Here is a 20,925-nt window from a genome sequence, read left to right as displayed (position 1 = left end):
GAATGACTTATCCAGGGAATTATCAAAGAAGAATGAGGGGTTACAGCCAAAGGCTCTGCCCAGGAAGATCCAAGCACACTACCCGCTGGACAGTCTAATCCCTTCTCTCAGGATTCCACCCACCTCCCCCCTTCGACCCCCAACCTTATCTGCTCCCCCCACGCCCCCATAACACTCTGCAAAGCTAAAACCGAGTTCCTGGGCCCCGTCCTTCACTTTCCAGACCTAGCCCATGTTCATTTCATGGGCAGTGCCAGCCAGCCAGAGCCCCTCCTGGATAAGAGCTGGCATCATTTCACCTCCTTCAAGCCACCTTCCCCAGGGAGTGGTCCTGCTGGGTGGGTGCCTCATCAGTTTTGCATAAAGGGGGCACGCTCAGTAGCCCTGCGGAGCAGAAGGGCTGCCTCCCCACACCCACCCCCTCAAGTGCTTTAGTTGGCTTTTCATCCTCTTGGTTCAGAGCTGCCTTAGAAAAGGGGAGGAATTTAACCTCTTTGAGATGGTCCTTAAAATTGGAAAAGCCTACCTTTCTGTCAGAGCCTAATAACTTCTAAATCTTCTAAAATCTTCTAAAGAAGATTTCAGGCTCTGTGGCATTTTCCAGAATACCATATCAGATTCGATCCCTTAAACCCATCATTTGCCCCTTCACTGGCTCTCACGCGGGTCTTCCTTCCCCTCCACCCCAGCCCAGTCATCTCTGTCCTCAGCCTCATCAATTCATTCCTCGTTTCCACTTCTCTACGAGCTCTCTCCAATCTTGCCTTCCATAAATGACCTTTATGTGAGAGGGCCTTCTCATACATTTTATTCCTTTGGGTTGCTGGCTCACAGAAGCAGTACCTGGCAGAGATTTTGATTGTAAAATGCTCATGCTGGTGGTTTATGATTCTTACCATTTCATTGCAGTTGGGTTTCATGGAATAACAGGTGGAGATCTTTTAGAGATTCAGTGGTATGGATTTGGGCGTCGCATGTGCAGTCAGAAAGAATTGCATGGCATTTGGAGCGGGACCAAGCTAGAATTTCAAGACTGAGCTTATCCAAAGAATATGGCTCATGATACCTGCCTCGCAGGGCTGTTTTTCACATTAGTTTTAATATGTATATATAAAATGCCTAGCATGGTGGCTGGCACTCAGTAAGCACTCAATAAATAAAGTATTAATGTATATTTTTTAGAATGCATGACTGAGTCTAAATTAGCCAAACAGTCCTTCAACTCTCAGGAATTGAAGTTTGAGGGCAGCTTATATGGTGAAGGTCTGTAGCCAGAACTGGATGGGAGTCTATGTGACCTGAACAACTTGCTTTCTCTCTCGGAGGCTCGGTTTTCTTGTGGTTACTGAGACTCTCTACCCACCCCCCTTCCCCCCAGCCCCCGACTCTGGTCGTCGAGTCTAAGTGAAGAGTCACTAACGTGCTGACACGTTTATCCCCAGACACCGGCACAAGGGCCCTACGGCGCTAACACTGGCCTCTGCTCAGGGACGGAGCTTCCTGAGCTTTTTCCAGAGGGGAGCACAGCCTCCGCAGAGAGCACCCCAGAAGAGCTCCGGATGCGCACCCACTGCTGACAAGCACACACGCCCCCTCCATTCACTCCCAGCCCTTCCTGACCTCTCATGTGCCGGACCATTCTAGGCCCCGGGGATCAGCGTGCCTCAGGCCACTCTCAGGAGGTGACACGGAGTCATGAGGTGTTAAGGCCTCCGACCGTCGCATTTATGGTGGGTTTGGGGTGCACAAGGGCAGGAGCGTGCCCTCGGCCAGGAGGGGGACAGAGAAGAACCTGGGAAGGTCTTCCCCGGGATGGAGACGTGTGAGCCAGATTGTGAGAGGGGACTGAGGTGGGGTTCCTGGGGGCAGAGGAGGGGAGGGCCGTCCAAGCAGAGGGAACAGCATGTGCAGAAGTACAGAGCGGTCCTCCTTCAGTCTGACTGGAGAGTAGGAGCTGAGGAAGTGAGGCCAGGGAGGCAGGCAGGGTCCCAGTCATGGAGTCCACTCAATGTCTTGCTGAAAATCTCAAATTAAAAAATCTTTCAACGCGCATTGAAGATTTCCCTTTCAGACTCCACGTCAGGGCTCTTTCTTTAACTCTCTCAGTGCATCATGGCTTAGGTCCTACCTCAGCTTAGCGAGACCTTCTAAAATTCAAACTCAGATCCTTTGAGCTTCCAGTTTCTTCTCTATTACTCTCCTCCCCTACCAAAAAGAAAAGCAAATCACAAAGCATAATTAATAACAAGAATGACCAGATAGATATGGAACAGAAAAGCTCTGTTACCAAATGAAGTCACAATTGATAGCAAAATAAGCCCATTAAAAAAAAAAAAAAAAAAAAACCTGAAAGTAGCAACAGGGTTAAAAAAAATTAAAGCTCTAAACATAGCAGTTGCATTAGCCCTAAATTTTGAAAATGGTAATTCAATTTTATTTACGAGGCAAAATATAATTACGTTTAGATTTGAGGGAACAGAATTTAATTCTTACTAATGACAGAAAGACTGAGTGAGATGCTGTAATGCCAGAGAAATTGTCTTCTGTTCATGGATGGCAGAGAAGATTAGATTCAGCGTTGAGCATTCTCCCCTGTTACAAGTCTCATTTGTGTAGCGGGAATTGTTCACTCTCTGAGAAGCATTTGCTTCTCAGCCCAGAAAGCACAGCACCGACATCCAATTAAACATCAAAAGGAAACGATCAGACTGGGCTATTTCTGTGTAGGTATGTTCTGGGAGGGGAAACTCTAGGTTAGAATTTCACCCAAGGAATCGTGTCCGTTGAGACTTGACATTTCCTGTGCCCTTTCCCAACAGCCAGTGACAGCCTAAAATCAAAGTTCAGAATAATAAATATCCAAGAGACTGACAATGAAGCAGAGAAAGAAGTGGGTGTGTTAGAAGGAGGCAGAGAAGAGCCCACCAGTTGCCTGGGAAGTACTGTGGCGGTTCAGACACAATGAGACGGTCACTTCCTAACATTTAATCAAAGCCTGGGAAATTGGGCCCAAACAGGCGTGCTCCTAAATACTGCCAGAGTCAAAGGTTGATAAACCAGAAGCTGGCAGCTTTGTAATTTAGTAGAATTCCCGCCGACAGCCCTGGAACATTTTCTATCACAACTGGAGCTCTTCAGTATGCAAATCTAAGCCCTTCTGAAATTGGGCTTCAGAATTAGGTTTCTATTTGGATGCCCAAGCTGATATCTTGTACAAAATCTCTGGCTGTCTTCCTGAATCAAATGGCTGGTATGGTAACTTTGTAATTTTAAAATAATAACTATCCTTTGAATGGAAATTTTATTTACATTTTACAGAACTCCTCCATGTATGTGCTTCATGATTTATTCAAACAACAAATATATAAGCCTCTGAAATTGCAGACGGTGTTATTCTCAGGAAACCAGGGTTCAGGGAACTTCAGTGCCTTTCCCAAAGGCACTCTGGGAAAGAAAGGATTCAAATCCAGCCTTCTCTGGGTTCAGAACCCATGCTTATCCCCTGCGTAATCCTGCCATGGGCTATTACCAAGGTTTACGCCGATACTGACCGTGGATCAGGTATCAGGTTTACAAGGTACCACTCCACTTGGTGACACTGCCAGGAACCATGTAAATTGGATCATGACCACAGTGGACCTGGCAGTACTACAGGGGTTCAGGAGAAGAGCAGTTGCTTTCAGCCGGGGTGATCAAGGTGGCTTCTTGGAGGAAGTGGGATTTAAGGTGGGTGATGGAGGTTGGATTTGAATTGTCAGAGATGGAAGAAAGAGGCAAGCACCTTGCAGCAGCCCATTGTGGAAGTCAAAGATTTGCAACAAGTACATAGATGAGACAGATCCTGGCATTTTCTAGGAAAGAACCACAGTTTGGAGTAGCTTAGCTTAGGATATCTGTGGCAGTAATGAGAGGGAGAAGAGGTGAAGGAAGTTAGCATGCATCAGATCATGAATGGCCTTGGAAGAGTTTAGGTTTTATCTGTCAGTGGAAGGCACTGAAGAGTTTCAGGCAGAGCTGTGACGTGGTCAGGTTTGGTTTTAGAAAGCTTATTCTAATATTGGCATGCAGTTTGAGGTGCCTGGGAGACTTCTAGGAGGAGGTGTCCATGGTGGAGGTGGAGAGGTGGACCTTCACAAAAGGGTGTCAGGGCTGGAGGTCTGAACATCAGCTGTCTCTTCAGTATACCCAGTTGGGCCCTTTCAGTGGGGTAGTGGTTCAGCCCTGGCCACAAATACACGTCCCAGTTACCTTCTTTGGCTTCTCTGCTCACCAGTCCTTTCCCGGCTTGTAATCATTCTGCAAAGTCAGAGCGTACTTGGAGGCCTCCGCCATGCTAGCTTCGAACTCCTTTAATCAGGAAGCCAGATACCCTCCAATTAAGGTGAATAGAGGCGACCTACTTCTTCCTGTGATAGGTGCTTCCTAAAGCTTGAAATTCTAGTCCTGGGGGAATAGATTGGAGACTGCTCTGCACCAACGTACTGGAGTCCATTTTCCTGCTTGGTTTGAACGCTTTCTGAGCTCCTTGAGTGAGGTGAAAGGCCATGTGGTTTCCAAGGCTCATTAGCTTTCTGCCATCTAGATCTGGGGGACCGAAGCACGGCTTGGAGCCGCTCTGACTCTCAGGTGATAGGGATGGAAGTTGAGAAGCGCAGGAGAGTGACTTGGGTTTGGCCTCAATGTCAAAAGAAGATTAATTACCGTAAGGAAGTCAGATGCTCCTTTCCTATACCTTCCTCCCTTCTGACTTCTTCCTGTAACCTGCACTGAGACTAAAAAGCCATCTGCCCAATTTTGTGGGAGAGGGAGGGAGAGAGATTGGGTGCTATATTCGAGCCAAATTGTTCAAAATGCAGGGATATCTGGCCTGTGGAAGTGAGAGTTAAATTGTAATTGGCCTACTGTGTGCCAGGCATGGTGGCCAGCTTTGTGCTCATTTATACAACTAGGCAGACTTGAGTTCCTTGAGGACGGGAATAACTTAATACAATTTCTGAATCCCCAGCTTCTAAGGGTATCTGGCATATAGTAGGTCCTCAATATATTTTTAAATCAATTTTAAGATTCATTACCGCCGTTTTATAAATGACCAAGATAAGGCTCAGATATGTGCAGTGTTTGTTTCCCAGAGCCGGGAAGTAGCAAAGAAGGCTTTTATACCCAGCTTGCCCAAATCCAGGCCTCTGCCCTGTGCAAAATCATAGTACCTTGAGTAGTTACTGGAGTGCCCTGCCTCAGACCACTGGAATCTGGAGGTACATGGATGCAGTCCAAAGATACATTTTCTGTGTGAGACTCACTACAGAGTACAGAGACTAATCTGATGATGGCAGGGTTCTGGAGGCAGCACAGGTAGACTAACAACCCTGATAAAGGTTTGCATAAAGTGCTTTGGGAAGGCAGGAGATGAAGCCCCTTCCAGTGTGGGCTCTGGAAGGAGGCTTCAGGGAGGAGGTGGCATTGGAGCCAGACTTCAACATGTGAAGACTGGGGGAAAGGAGCATGTAGACCATGAAAGCAGCCTATGCAGAGGCACAGAGGAGGGGGCCGAAGAGTGGTGAGGCCTCCCCGCCTTTAGCCGTTTATCTAGCTGGCCCCTTACATGACTATTTCCTAAGGCAGCCATCAAGTTCTTACTCAGGTACTAATATGCACATGACTGTGTGGCCAAGGACAAGGCGCTTCCTCTCTTTGGCCCGTGTTGTCCTGTCTACAGGATGGTTAGAGAATCTCTAAGATACCTTCTCATGCTCTGACCAAGAAAACTGCTCCTCTGCGTTTTCCTCCTCTTTTTGTCTCTTAACCCCTAAACACACCTGAAGGTGAGCCCCTGGCCACATCCAGGCCACTTCCTGCCCCGCATCAGCTCTCTCCTGACTCACTCTCCTTCTCCTTCATTTCCCCCTGTTCCCTCAGTCCTTTACTTCCAGCTGTCTCCCTTCCTCACTCTCGGCTCCCTGTTTCTGTGCCTTTCTTCCACATCCACCTTGCAAAACCCAGGATCACTCCAGCCACTCACCATCTCTGATCTTACAGCCAGGCTTCTGAGTGCTTTAAGTCAAATCATGTCACGCTCATGATCTTTAGCCCCTCCTGGGTCGTTCGAGCTGCAGTTCTTCTGGTACTTTGTGAGTTCTTACACTCAGTCCCCAGGGGGCTCTTTCAGATGTCCACATCTATCCATTAGCATCCTCCTCAGCAGAGATTCCTACCTCACTGAGAATGTGGAGGCCGTGGTTTACGTGTTCTCTCATTATCCTGGTCTGTCCCTTACACGGGTCTTTGCCGCTTACCTCTCCCCAGGGCATGAGGGGCCCAGCAAGCCTGTCCTTCTGATTATGCTCCAGATCCAGTCCTCTCCGGCTGTTGAGAGGAACCTCAGTTGTTCACGTCCTCCCCTTGCTCTCCACAGTATCTTCAAACCCTCCCTTCCCCTGGCCCTTTCTAGCACATAAACGTAAAATAGTTGCCATGTAGTGAGTGTTTGCTCTGTAAAAGATGTACATGACATTAGGCACGTTACATGATGTTCTTTTAAGCCTCACATGAACCTGAGGTGTTGGTGTCTCTATCCTTTTTTGCAGAAGAGAAAGCTGAGGCACAGAAAGATGAATTAAGTAGCCCAAGTCAAACAGATGGATGGATGGATGGATGGATGGATGGATGGATGGATGGATGGATGGATGGATGGATGGGCAGTTAGATGGCCTGTTGACTTAATAGCTGATTGGATGATTAGATGATTGGGTTGATGGACAGATGGATGAGCTGATGGACAGGCAGATGGATGGATGGAGGTTGAAAAGACAGATAAACAGACAAACAAAAGGAAAAGTACTTAACATGATAAACATTGAGTCAGGGTGAAATCAGACTCTGATTTCAGAGATTCTCTAGTCTAGCTGGGGTGAGGATCTAATACATAATTAATAAGGAAATATGTCAGATTACAGCTGAGGTTTTGCCTAAACCTGATCCCACAGTTCACAGACCAAAAAGCTGTGTTAATCATAGTTGCCTTTCATTCTAGCTAAGTACCTTTGAGTAAGTCACTTAGTCTCTCCAAGCAGTTTCCTCAGTGATGGGAAGGGAGTGAAAATAAAATTGCAGGGATGTTGTGAGGATTTAATGAGGTAATATTTGTGTGCCACCAATAGTGGTTCTACAGTTTCTCCTTATTTTTGCCTCAAATGCTGTTTAGTGTAGCTTGGACTTAAAGTGTCCAAGGATTTCATGAGAAATTCCCCCAAGGAATTTTCAAGGACCAGGATTTCAGAGAAATCCCCCAAACTGGGCACTAACTCAGATGAGCTAGCGATGCAACAGAAAATCCTAGTGGAAATCATTTAAAATTATTTAACCCTTACTAAAATTTCTTAAGGTCACTTCTAAGAACCTCAGGTCCTAAGCAGAATAGAACAGTTTTCCCTATTATCCCTTTTAGTGCTAAATACAGACTTATTAAAGGGCTTCCCAGGAGGTCATATGGGGCCAAGGCTCTGCTTTCACATCCCTGAATTTCAAAGACAGCCTCACCTGTATCTGTTCCTTACTCAGCAGGAAAGCACACAGATCCTTGCGTGGGGTCCCCTCTGTCCCCGACTTGTGTCAATTTTGAGCATCTTTCCAAGTCAAAGAAATTTTATGGGAAAATTATATATAAGTATTTCCCTTTAGGGGAGAGGCACAGCTTCCCTTACCAGCTGTTGTAATGAACAGGATTGTAAAGTAAGTCCAGACAAATTAAAACGTAGCTGTGATAGGTCCCAGGCTTCCTCCAGGTTCATACGGGGATTAACATTTAATGAGAGGAGACTGCAGCAGCTTCTTTCCTCGTGTATACACTTCGGAGCACAATTAACCAATAGCCAAACCATATCTTTTTCCCACCCTTTTCGTCATGTGTCCACCTGCTTCCACATCATAGAAAGGGAACAGGTATGACGCGGGCATTGGTGCGAAGGAAGATGTGTGTGAGGGTGTAAGAACTGAGACACTTTAAGGTTACAAGCTATCCGTCGGAGATTGGAGAAGATAAGTTTCTAAGAAGGTTAAGCACAAAGAAGGCTGAGCCTCTGTGTGAATATATTTAACCAAATAAATTTTGTACAATATGGCGCTGGGATAGAGTTGAGCCAACTGACATAACACCTCTTCCATGAGATTTTTAAAAAATTCATCTGTTCTTTCAACAAATATTTGTTGAAAGCTCATTCTCTGCCAGACCTGGTGCCTGCTGCTGGGAACCAAGATGAGTAAAAGCAAGAGCCTGCCATCAGGTGGGCTTCCAGTCTAGAGAGAAGACAGACGTGGATACCAGTGAGGCAGGGCAGAGGTGGGGTGGGGAAGGGGAGGTGCCGGGGGGTGCGGCTTTCCCCGGGAGAAGAGCCAGGGTGTTCTTGGGCCTGACCTGGTTGCTCTCCAAGGCCCTGTATAGTTCAGCCAGGAACTTTACAGACTTGGAATGACACTTCAGGACAGTTGGGGATTTTCACCCGCTTTTAAACGGAAGCCGAAGCTACGCACACAGGTGGCTTCTACCTGGGTTTTAATGGTTTTAATGGTTTTAATGGTCTTGGCTGATGGTGCCATGCTAGGTAACCAGAGAAAGAGTTTCATACCCAAATTTTGAGGCTCTGCTGCTAGAAAACATCTTGCTCTTCAGGGAGACGATTCCCTTCTCGGTGACTCGGGGCTGCACTGATACAGGATACCGTAGGTCTCCATCAATCAGTTAATGTACAGAACACAACATACATAACACAGATTACATAGAGCCATTCACATTTACCCTTTCCTTCGGTTACCACCACTCACTCACCCTGTAGGGGACCATTATTACTCTCCCTGTTTTGGGGGTGAAGAAGTATGGTCCAGAGAGATTAAGTAATTCTCCCAAGGGCTCCGCACGGACTCAAGGAGACTGGAGAGTCGGAATCTGAATCCACGTCTACTGTATGGATTGTGTACTCTATGGTACGTCAGAGGGTTCCTCCCAGGCCCCTACCGTCCAGCATGTAGTCAGACAGTGCCGATGTTGATCACATGACCGTCGCCTAGCCTTTATCAAATGCTTGCTTGTATCAGGTGTGTTGTATAAGTCAGAATTCACATCTGATCTGACTTCAGTCTGATAACACTTGCCACTACACCCCATTTCGCTTCTTATAAGAATATGTGTGTGCACAGTTTATCTCATCCTGACTATGTGCCAGGCTCCATACTAGAAGCTTCACTTCTATTCATCTTAGCGCATTTAATTCAATTAGGTTATGTCCGTCTGCCATGCTAGAATGTCACTCCTTGAGGTCAGGAAAGAGCCGTGTCTGTCATACTCACCATTGGATCCCCCAGTGCCCGCTCACCATTGGATTTGCACCCAGTGAACGCTCAAGAAATTAAGCAAATGAGAGTGATTCCTCCACCAACTCTCTGCAGTAGTCAGTGTCATCCCCAGTTTACAACTGAGCAAACTTGAGACTTAGGAGCTGTGACCCAAATTTCACAAAGTACCATTCACATTACATAAAGGGCACAGGAGCTGTCAAAGCACGTTCTTCAGCATCATCCTATTTGGTTTTCACCAGCCACTCTGGGAAGTTATATCTGCTTCAGTGTAAAAGCAGAGTCAGAGAAGCAAAACTAAAGCAGTTCCTTTTATTTCAAGGACCAAAAAAAAAAAAAAATTGAGGTACATAAAAAAATAGCAATGGGGCCTACAACGTGAGACCCAATGAAGCAGAATCTCGGATTCCTGCTCCCGTCATGAGGCAGTGGGTCTCCTGCACTTGGGCGGAGAGCCCACCTGCAGAAAAGAAGCTCAACACTGCCAGGTTGTGTTACCATCAGTTAGCACCACATAAACATCAAGGTCACCCTGTTCAGGCCCCTTCCATTAAAATGTGCAAGAGCTCACAACCCAGCTTGTAAAGGACTGATGGGGGGGTGCTCAGCCACCAGGCAGCCTTAGCTTCGCGCCAAGGCAGCATGTCTAGTGTAAACTGGCGGGGAGATGGAGAGTTTGGAGGGACGGCCCCGCAGTCTCCAGAGGAGAAAAGTGAGCTCGGGTGTCTGGGAAACTCTGTGTAAAGAATCTCATTGCATCTCACACATAGGCAGGGTCTGACTTGAACGTAACAAGGGATAAACAACAGGGCCAGAAGCGAGGGGAGATCTGCTGGAAGAACCAGGAGGTTCCCTCAAAGGAGAGCCTGCCTCTGTCTATTCTGTGACTCAGTTTCCTTATCTGTAAAATGAGCCTGCCTCTGTCTAGCCTGTGACTCAGTTTCCATATCTGTAAAATGCTTATCTTGCAGCCTTGCCCTGAGGATTGTCACAATGAGGAGAAAGCACCAGATGAACACACGACCTTGTAGAATTCCCCTATGCTCTCTGGGTCTCAGTAGCCTCACCTCCAAGAAGGATAATAGCCAGGTGTTCGCACAGCGTTGTTGTGATAGTTAAATGAGAAGTTGTATGTGAAGGGTGCTTTGTAAACTGTAAAACCTGATATAAGTGTTAAGTTATTAAGTCAGAAATGGCTTTTCCATACATTACCTCATCTGATCTAATGCCAACCGTGTAAGATTGGCAAAGTGGGATTTACTAGCCCCATGTTACTGAAACGGAAATCGAGATTCAATGAATTGCATAACTTGCACCTTGAAGATTACCCAGCCAATAAGTGACAAAGCCTAGATACCAAATCTGTCTGATCCTAAGATTCACGGTTCTTTTTTCATTGCACGTAAGCAGAAAGGTGCCGAAGTGAGTAACAGCTGTAGATTACTCAGCTGATCTTAGCAATCAGTTTGGGCTTTGTCTGGGCAATGATCTCCTGTGGGGCAGAGACTGTGTCTTATTGACCTCTGTATTCCTAGCACCCGGCGCAGTTTCTGGCACATAGCAGGCAGGCATGGACTATTACTGGAAGAATAAAGGAATCAGTATGAGCTGTATATCAGGGCTGTGTACCCTCTGAAGGGGGTGCTGTCATCATTCCTATTTTACGGAGGAAGAAAATGAAGCTCAGAGCAGTTGAGGAGGCTGTCTAAGGTCCCACAACTGGCAGAACCAAGATTTGGAGTCACACCTGATTCCAAGTCTTACGCTCTTTCACACACACTGCCTCAAAGTTAACTAGTAAAGGTATGAACTACCCAGTAGTGAGGACCTGAAGTGAGGCCGTCAAATGCTGGGGAAGCCCTGCCTCTTCTGCTCTCAAGCCCGTGACCTTCAAGTGCCCCGCAGCCCAAAACACCAAGACTGTGAACTCCAAGTGCCCCGAGGAAGGCTGCCCCACAGCCTGTCCCTCTCCAGGCTCACAGCTCGGTGAACAGAAGGGTTATTGGAAGTTTACTTTCACACCATAAACTGCCGCCTGGAAAATGTGCTGAGTAAACCCCCCAGAATGCTACGCTGATCTTTCCTCCAGGCTCTCAGGTGAAAGTCCCAGCAAGCCCTGAGTTCAGGCCCTGCCTCCAGAGTCACCTGGGTCGATGCCCTTGCAGCGCTGTGCAGAAGGGATGGAAATTTCAGACTTAGGACGTAGGGAGACCCAGGGACCCGAGATTGTCATTCTTCATCTTGAGAAAAATCCAGGACATTGTCCATGTAAGCAAGAAGGGAAGGAAGCTTGAAGAACATCTTGAGAAAACCCCCTTCCTGGAGGACTGCTGGGTGTCCCGACACTTTGCTCCACAGCTCCACGCTCGCTTGGGAAGTTTTCACAAGGGCAACCCACCAGAGATATGCAGACAGATAGACCTGGACTGACTCTCAGCCAGGCTGAGCAGGGTGTACCTGAATTGTTTTAAATTCTTAGGCACCTGTAGCCCCAGGTACACATGGATTTATTCATTATCCAGCAAACCTTAATTAAGGGTCTGTTCTGTGCCAAGATCTGTGCTGGGTACCAGGCCTAGAGGTGATCAGAATTCATCCAGCCTCAGGTTGTCCTGAGTCTGACAATGAGACACGCAGAAATGGAGAAGCAGTCTACCATGTCACATGGAAAGGCACGGAGCAAGAGAACAACCGCTGAGTGAATCATGGGAGACTTCTCAGAGGAGGAGGGACACTCCAGCCGAGCCTTAGGGCTAGATCATGCTGTGTGACGTGGAGGATGTTTATATCATAGACTCCCACAGTCTTAGATGCCATCACGTCCCCCCTGCAGTTGATGAGGAAACCAACACCCAGAGAGGGCAAGTGACTTTCCCAAGGTCACACAGCAGATCCATGGCTGAGCAGACACAGACCTCACAAACCTGGTCTTTGGACACGTAGTCTAAAGCTCACTGTCCTGAGAAATCTTTCTTGAGTTAGTGATCTTGCCTTGCCTTTTCTATTGTCCACTTCACTGAATGCTCAGCACAGCCCTGATGGGTAGAAGAGGTGCTGTGAGGCAGCATCACCAGTGAAGTCAAGGAACCTGCCCAGGGTCACACAGCTTCTGCTCCTGAGCCTGGCATAGAACCCAGGTCCCCTGGCTCCAGGTCAGGGCTCTTTGCACACATTTTACAGCAGCCTTTCTCTCCCCTGGGGAGCTGAGAAACCCAGTGTGGTACTGCACGCATTAACTCCCTTTCCAGCTACTTTGCTTGGCAAGATGTCAGGCATAGGAACACACCATAAATGGGAACTATTACTGTTTTCTGTTTTGCTTATTTTTTAATTCTTGAACATTGTAGCCGTTGCCTTGTAGATTAATATGGAAGTTCTGAGCCTCTGAGATCTAATTTTATTTTCTTTTTCAAAAGTAGTTGGACTGTTAGTAGCTTCCAAGCCAGGAGTGTAGCTTGGAAGGGGTAATGTGCAAATGCAATTCGACATGGGTGCCAGTCAGTTTAATTTGAAAGAAATTAAAGGTGTTGGGATCTTCATTTGAAGAATGTTGGGCCACGAGGCACAGAATCGCGTCAGGGTCTCCATCACAGCGCTGGCAGAGAGCATCAAGGGCCCCAGTTGTTCAACTGGTTTCCTAAAAAGGAGTTGTGTTTCAAAGCTCTCACAACCCCTGCCTGAGTAACCGTGAAGTTGTCGCTGGCCCTGGGCCCAAGGGGCTTGTGGATCAGGTCGCGTGTGTCTTTTGCACCATCTCACAGACGGGCCTTTGTGAAGGGCTGGGCAACTCCAGTCTGGCTGTGAAGCACCTCCACCCCCAGTCCAGCTGTTTGCTTTGGAAAAGCCACTTAGATGGTGCTCGGAGTTGGGGTGATGAAGCAGTGAGCAGGGGAACTGAACATAAACCCAGCAGAGCACCAGAGAACCCCCCTGGGATGCGGGGGTCCAGCCTCCCCTTTCCTCCCATCTCAGTTAGAGTCAAAGCTGGAATGAAGTGTAAGCCCAGGACCCGTCATGCACCCCAGCCAGACCCACAGGTACTTCGCCTGGCTCATCTTCACTTTGTTTTCACACATAACTGGTTTTTAATTAAATTTGACTTCTCCTCGCATCTGTTCAGAAGGGCGGTCCCCTTTGGAAGCCGTAAGCACAGAAGCGGGGACAGGCTGGCCACAGAGAAAAGTGAACAGAGCAGAGCCCTACAGTCCATCCTATTTTGGCGAGGAAAGGGGCTCGGGACAGGCCTCTGGCTGGAGAACTGTTCTTGTCCGAGGGTCCTTGTTCTTGTACCGAGCCTCCTGAGCCTCTGGAATCCCGACTGCTCACAGAGCGTGTGACCCTTGTTCCCAAGAACGACTGGCTCAATACTTGTCTTTTCTCTCTCCCCCTTCTCCCTCCCCCCACCCAGAGATCTGTGCGGCCGAGTGTGGTGGCCACGGCGTCTGCGTGGGGGGCACCTGCCGCTGCGAGGACGGCTGGATGGGGGCGGCCTGCGACCAGCGCGCCTGCCACCCGCGCTGCGCCGAGCATGGGACCTGCCGGGACGGCAAGTGCGAGTGCAGCCCGGGCTGGAACGGCGAGCACTGCACCATCGGTATGAGGGCCGGGCCCCCGCACCTTCTCCAGGGCTGCGCGGTGCCGTTGTCTGTCGGGCACCTCGGGGCCCCTGTCGCATGTGGGAACTGGGCCAAAAGTCCTTTCATCTGACGACATTATGGTTGGCTTTTCCTAGACATCAGTTGGACTCAAACTCACAATAGGACATTTTTAACCTTTTCCCTCCCACCCTGCATCTCCCAGATCTCAGCTAGCTGGTCAGCGTGCCTTGGGTTTAGCCCTTCCCGGGCCAAAAGCAGTATAACTTTGTGTTAGGAGCTGGGGTTCAGGCATGAGGCAGATGACTCTACCTTAGCAGCTGTGAGCAAGTCCCAAGGCCTCTCGGAGCCTCAGTTTCCTCACCTGTGAAATGGGGATAATAATGCACGTACAGGCTGGCACATCGTACAGTGCTCCATAAACATAGCCATTAAATCAAGTTTATGGTCTGGTTGGGAGGTCTTGGGCTTAGTGCTGAACACCCCCAGTAGCCTCCTAGGCTGGAGCTCCCGAAGAGGCCTGGGATCCTGGGGAAAGCTTCCCGCAGGCCCCAGGCCACATCTGCATCCCATTAGGCCTGGGATCTCCCCCCTCCCCTGTCCTCGGCTTCCGTCCCGTCTGCATTTGTCTCCTTTCCCCTCTCCTGGTGGCTCCTTGGCACCAGCCCCTGCTGAAGCAGCACTGTTGGCAGCTTTCAAAACAAGCTGATCACTCTGTTCCCTTCTTTCTGCCTTTCCTGCTGGTTTTGTTGATTTTAAACACAGCCAGACGTTTGCTTGGTTTATTATCCTGGAATGAACACTCACCAAAAGGTCTTTATTGAATCAACTGGTCTGTGTATGTGTGTTTTAACTTCTTCCCCTTCCATTTTTTTTCAAGGAAGGGTCTGTGATCAAATGGCAAGCACATGGCTCTGGGAGACAGGATTCCGGGTGCCTCTCCAGCTCTGACAGTCACCTCTTGATTACAGAAACTGGGAGGCAAGCCCCAAAGATTACGAGGGACAAAGGAATTTTGAGCAAATGGGGCTACCTCTCATTTCATATTGTTTTAGGCCGCATTCCTTTTGTTTTGCAGCCTGAAATGAGTTTTTATTCATCATCCCTGCCTCCACACCATCACCCTTTTTATCAATGGCAGTGGAATACCTTATACTTACTAATATTAATAATAATGGGCTCTGATTTTTGAGTATTTACAGTGTGGCGAGCACTGTGCTAAGGGCTTTAACTGCGTTCTTTCCCACTCCCATCCATCACCCTGTGGAGGCACACGTATTACCCCCACTCCTTTTCAAGGACCTGAGGCCCAAGGTCACTTAACGGTTAAGAAGTAGGACTGGACGTTGAGGCTTGGTTTTCTGAGCCTTGGGGAGGAGCTCCTCGCCAGCTGCTTGCTCTGCGGTCCTTGCAGGACAAAGCCCAGGTTTTCTGCAGAGGCCTCTGGCTCTCATCCTTCCCAGAGGCTGGGCCTTCTTATTCCAGTTGGTCTCAGAGTCCCACAGCTAGCCGGCCAGCCACACTCTTACCAGAGTCCAGAGCCGCTCCACAGCCGCCGGCAGCCCACCCTGCTTTTCCGTAGCAGAACGCGCCGCGCTGTCTCACTGTGCGCCTCTGGGTGGCTTCTTTCCGTCAGTGTCTTCCTATCCCACGACCGCCCTGGACACCTCTTAAAGAAAAGCAGCCCTAGTCACCAGAGAGGCCCACCTGCTTCTTTCAACTCTGCCCTTCCTTCACCTTCACTTTTCTGCATGACTAAGGACAAGCTGACCTTTTAGCCTCCCAGCCCAGAAGGGGACCCATCCCTATTAAAACCAAAATCAGAGCCCAGAGAGAATGCATTCTGTTTTCTATCACTTGCTTATAGAGTCCTCGGCTCACCTCACCAAGTTCCAAGCAGTTTATGGATGTCAGACTTTTATAAGCTTAAAGCATCTCATCTGGGTCAAATGATGAGGGATTTGCGGAAATCCTCCCTGCGTCCAGTCACAGATGATTCATGGCAGGGCTTGTGGGCAGGCTGTGTTCCAGCTGGTGTCTCGTGGATGTTCCGCAGCCTAGCTTGAAGAACATCTCTGTTGTGATGCCAAGGAGTCAGACCAGCCCGTCCCACCTCCCCTGCACACCCTGTTGTCACTCTTTAAGAGCAAATTCCTCCTTGGGATTGCAGATGCTTTTTCCCCTCCGGATAAGAAATACACCAAGGTAAATGTGCACGGTTCAAGAGGGAGGTTGACAGTCCTAAATACCAGAAAACTGTCACAGGACATTGAAGAAGTAAAGGACTAGTCATAGTGGCTCAGATGAAAGGACTTTGGCTCGGAATTCTGCTACCTTTCATTGTGTGGTGCGCATTTCCTCTGACCCTGTCTAATCTCCCCGCATGGCAACTTGCCCTCTGTGCGTCTCTGCCCGTGGCTAGCTGCATCCCCGCTAGAAACCCGACACCCTAGTGCCGAAGGAACACTTCAGTAACCTTGCTGGATGGAAGGGAAGGAGTACGAGATACAAACGAGGGAAACAATGGCAGTGCCTTCTTTTTTCTTTTCAGAATAGATATGAGAAGGAGAAACCCCTTTTTAATCTTTGATGGTAACAAGAAGCACTTCCTTACGTTCCAGGGAACTTCCCTCCCTGCGAGGATCATTTAGGAAAAGCAAAAACTGCTGGTGTGAAAAGTTAGAAATTCAAAGTGTTAAATGTTCTCTTGTTGTCAGATTTCATCATTATTCGATGGGTCATCGCACAGCTAGCTCGTATTTTTCAGTGTGGTTCTGTCCCATACCAGAGAAGAGGCCAGGATCCACGATGCTGAGTCAGAGACCTCCACGCAGTGGGATCCAAAGAGAGCAAGGCCTGTTCATTTGCACACTGCTGCCCTCCGTAAACGGGAAAGAATGACTTGGTTCCCTAACAGCTGGCATAAAAGAGTAAGACAAGTCTGGGCTCCTTTGGGTCAAGTCCCCAGCTTAAAAGCCTTCTTACCCCAGTGACATTTCCCAGAGCAGATTATATAGTAGGAATTAAATATCTCCTTTTGGAGGCTTGGGTCCACCTTTTCTTTTATGGAAGCTCCCTGGTTTTTCTCAAAACAGATTGGTTTTCTCAAAACAGATTGGCATCCTCTTTCATGACAATATTTTTGTCAAAAAGCAAGCCTATTTCAAATCTTAATTCCTTACGTTAGGAATGATCTGTCTCTTTGCAACTTCAAGAAAAGTCTTGGTGACAGCACCGTGGATAGACCACATGGTCGCTGGGGGCTTCAGTTTCTCCCTCTGTGAATCACAGAGTGGGGTGGCTGGAGGAGGCCTGCAGGGGTGATGGAATTCCGGCCCCTCCTCCACTGCCCACAGACTGCACACCCATCACCTGCTCCTAAACATATCCCACAAATAAAAAAGGATTTTTTCATTTTCACTCTTACTTACTTACTAGTAATACATCCACTTGTGTATATGGAACCAGTTTCCCTAGTCTAGAAGTTAAGGTCAGATGGATTGATTAGGGTCCATTTCTCAAGTATATGGTCAACACAGAGTCATCAAAAACGTATTTTTGGACGTCTTTTCCAGGAATTTTATGAGTCTCTTAAGTCTGGGGCTTGACCTCCAGTTTCTTTAGAGAAAGCTGAAAATCATAGCTAAATTTAAGAAGGTGTTTAATTTTTCCTATTTCTTTGAAAACACTTACCAACATTTTGGATCACTTCTATGATAGTTATTTTGTTCACTTCACTGCCCCTTGTCTATGAGGTCCCAAAACACATGTGGGAAATGCTAGCTCCTGATTACATGTGTAAAATTCCAACCTTGACCCCAAAGCTGTGATTGTTCAAGATGCCAGATATGCAGAAGTATTTACTAGGTTCCAGGAGAACTGTCCAATCATATAAATCTTGATTCTCAAACAAATCCTCCTCTGGGAGTAAAGATCAAAATAATACTCTGATGATGCAATTACTAGAGCGAGCAAAGCCAGACTTCCCGATGCAGGGAAATTATAAAGAAAGGCCACACAGTCTTCTGGAGTTCTTTGTCCACTTTTGAATGGTAGCTCTTGCGTTTCTTTTTTGTAATCAGACAATCCTTAACCAAGAGCTCACAGGCATTCACAAGGTATCAGCGCCTCTGAGATAATCCTATGCTTCTCCCTCCTCAGAGGCATCCTCTTACATCATGACCCATGAGTTGTAGGACAAATGCTGACACGGAGAAAGAGAAAACGGACAGGGATCTACCCCGTGTTATCAGAGCAAGAACTTGATTAGTTGATGGTCCTGGGAGCTTTCAGCCCACACGTGGTAGGAGTGGGAAACTGGAGACCAGTGAGTGGGCTCCGTGAGCCCCTCTCGGGGTGGGTGCCGTTGGCCACTTATTCCTCATTGATCCTTTGTCCAAAGAGAGAAGAGCATGAATGTATCCAAGAACTTAACAAGAACATCTCTTTGATGATTTGTCATCCATCTGAAAGAAGTTCAGATGACTATAGCCACCCCAGTCATCACCTGCCATAATGATCTTTGTTTCGCCTGACCTAACGGGTACCAATGATACAGCTGTTAGGGTCAACGGAGCCTCCTGAAGAATAAGCTTCTTGCCATGTTCTTCACAACCTTTGATGGGGGCCCCTGAAGCTTCTTGGGATTCTCTTAAGAGAAATTTCTGGAAACTTCTATTGGTACAGGCAAGTGAAGGAAAGAAGCTTTCACGTTGGAGGTCATAGAAATGCTAAAGAGATCTAAGACCTCACAGGCTACCCTCGTGCTAAGGCTCAGAGCTTGTCTTATACATAGCTGTGTGCCTCCACTATCTCCACTTTGTTGCACAGTGACAGGAACATAGAAGCGCGTGGTCCAAGAGGAAAATGACTCTGCTTCCATCGTCTTCATCCTGAAATCTGGAGGAGAAAGATGAAGGAATTTGGGGAAACCCTGAATCCACCATCCATAATGCAAGCTTAGGGACTTGGCGTCATCTTTTCTTAAAGTTAGTGCTTTAAAATCACGATGAAATTTTACCTGACTTGAGTCAAGGGCATATGTGCCAAGCCTTTCAAACAGTGAAAGAAACAGCAGTGTGGACTTCTGCATATGCCTTTTATAAGTAAATGGCATTGGACTTCAAAGACTCAGTTACCACTTTCATTTTCAGTAGAGGCAAGGAAGCTCTCTCCCATTCCCAGGAAGCTCTTGGTCTTGGTATTGACTGGCTGTTATCAGCTTTTTTCACAGCGTGGCCTGAGGTCACTGTGTGAGGAAGGAATCCCTGGATTTGTGGAATCCACTCTTGTCTCCTGAAACCCACAACATTGATTACGACCTGAGTGTGCCTCCGTCACTTCCACTGGCTGGTGTTCCTGCCTGTGGTCTGAGAAATTAGTAAGCATTTTTTAAAGGTACTAAAAACATATTTAATAGAGATCTTTATTGCTAAATAGTTCTTATAGCAATAGAAGAGAGAGAGAGGGAGCTCTCTGAGGTCAGCCCCTGGGTTTGGGGAGATTAGCCTATACAGTGGATATAATCTCTACTCATCACCAGAGCCATGATATCACCGTTAAGTTTGGAGACGTTTTTCTGGTCAGAGAATTCCCTCCAAGTGGATGCTGCGCAGTGGTATGGTCATTTGAATCCCAATGATGCCTGTCTCGTCCAGCCGAGTCATCCTTGCCAACCCTGTGAGAGAAATCTAGGCTCACTCCATCTCATCTGTAGCTGGGTTCAGTGTCATTACCAGAACCTATGATTATGACCCTCCACAAAATTCTGCAGATCTGGACGCTAAGAACACCAGCTGAGCCAGGAGATCTGTGTGTTGTGTCGTGGTTCTCCGATGGCGTATCCTGGGAGATGATGTCTAAGCAATTTTAGATCACTTTGCAAAATTAGATGAATGATCTTGACTAAGATGCAGGTGACAGATGAACCAAGAATCGAGAAAGTCTTCGCCTTCACCAGAGATGTTTCCTAGGTGGTTTATCATGTGGGCTGACCCTGTTTTTCACTGTCATTCCACAGCTTTGTTTGTTCAGTCCTGCTTAATACACCACTCCCCTTCACTTTCCCTTCTTACATCCTGTTAGCTCATGGACTGTGCAGCATCTGTAAGAATGAAGGGGAAGCGTGCAGACCCAGTGAAAACTCCTCTTCCCAGTTTTCCACTTGGCTCTGCAGCCTCTGGGAACATATTTCCTCTTGAAGCACAGACCACATGGGTGCCTGAACTAAGAACCTACCCTCTCATCCACCAGTCTTAGGAGGCAAATATATATTGATGAACAGCCACAGTGTCTGTCCTATCCAGAGGATTGAAAACATAAAATTTATATTTCTTTTATGGAGAATGTTCTTACAGTTTATAGGACCCTAGGGCTTCCAGATAAGGCCTCACCATTGCAGTTGAGCCCTCTCTTATGGACTTTTGATTCACGTGTGAAATCGAGCTAAGGGTGGGGACCAGCCTGGCTGAAAGCATCAGCCCTTCAGGAAATGGCCATCTCTCCAGCCTTTGTGGGAGCACATGTGGAGGAGGTATAGAGAAGGAGGTGCTAGGGAAGCTCCTCCAATGGCTGTGACCACAGCCCAATAGGGAAGGTGAAATGCTGTTACTGATTTATGCTGGGAATGAAGAGGTCTGCCCTGCCCCAAGCACAGAGCCAGGCACCCATGTATTTGCACAGTAGGTTTAGTTCAGAGCCACATTTGACACCCATCCTCACAAATGAGCAAAACCTTAGATTGCCAAATAATTCAGTGCTTGGATATAACCCCCCAATGATGATGTGTGATGATAACAATGATGTATGCGTTGGAAAACAAAGTATACATCATTCTACCTTTTAAGTTAATCAGCATTGAGAAGGAGTCAGGTTTTCTTTTCTTTCTCTTGTCTTTCACAGCCACATCCATTGACCTCCACCTCACATTCTGTGTAAGATGCAAAGGAGAGATGCATCTTCCTTAGAACACCACGCATTCTGCATT

At 47.6% G+C, this 20,925-nt stretch overlaps 2 protein-coding genes across 2 annotated transcripts in view; one reads left to right on the top strand and one right to left on the bottom strand.

Moving 5' to 3' along the window:
- The window catches only part of USP35 (ubiquitin specific peptidase 35), an 873,752-nt gene that overhangs the window by 277,359 nt on the left and 575,468 nt on the right, over window positions 1-20,925 (bottom strand). The gene's annotated exons all lie outside the window — the stretch shown is intronic.
- The window catches only part of TENM4 (teneurin transmembrane protein 4), a 757,305-nt gene that overhangs the window by 617,087 nt on the left and 119,293 nt on the right, over window positions 1-20,925 (top strand). The window contains exon 17 of the mRNA XM_049713625.1: window positions 13,754-13,939. Coding sequence (XP_049569582.1) covers window positions 13,754-13,939 — 186 coding nt within the window. The remainder of the gene's footprint in view (window positions 1-13,753; window positions 13,940-20,925) is intronic.

Source organism: Orcinus orca, chromosome 8 (genome assembly GCF_937001465.1).
Source record: "Orcinus orca chromosome 8, mOrcOrc1.1, whole genome shotgun sequence".
NCBI classification, from domain to species: Eukaryota; Metazoa; Chordata; class Mammalia; order Artiodactyla; family Delphinidae; genus Orcinus; species Orcinus orca.
Note: the sequence above shows the minus strand (reverse complement) of the source record. Positions and strands in the feature narration are given on the sequence as shown.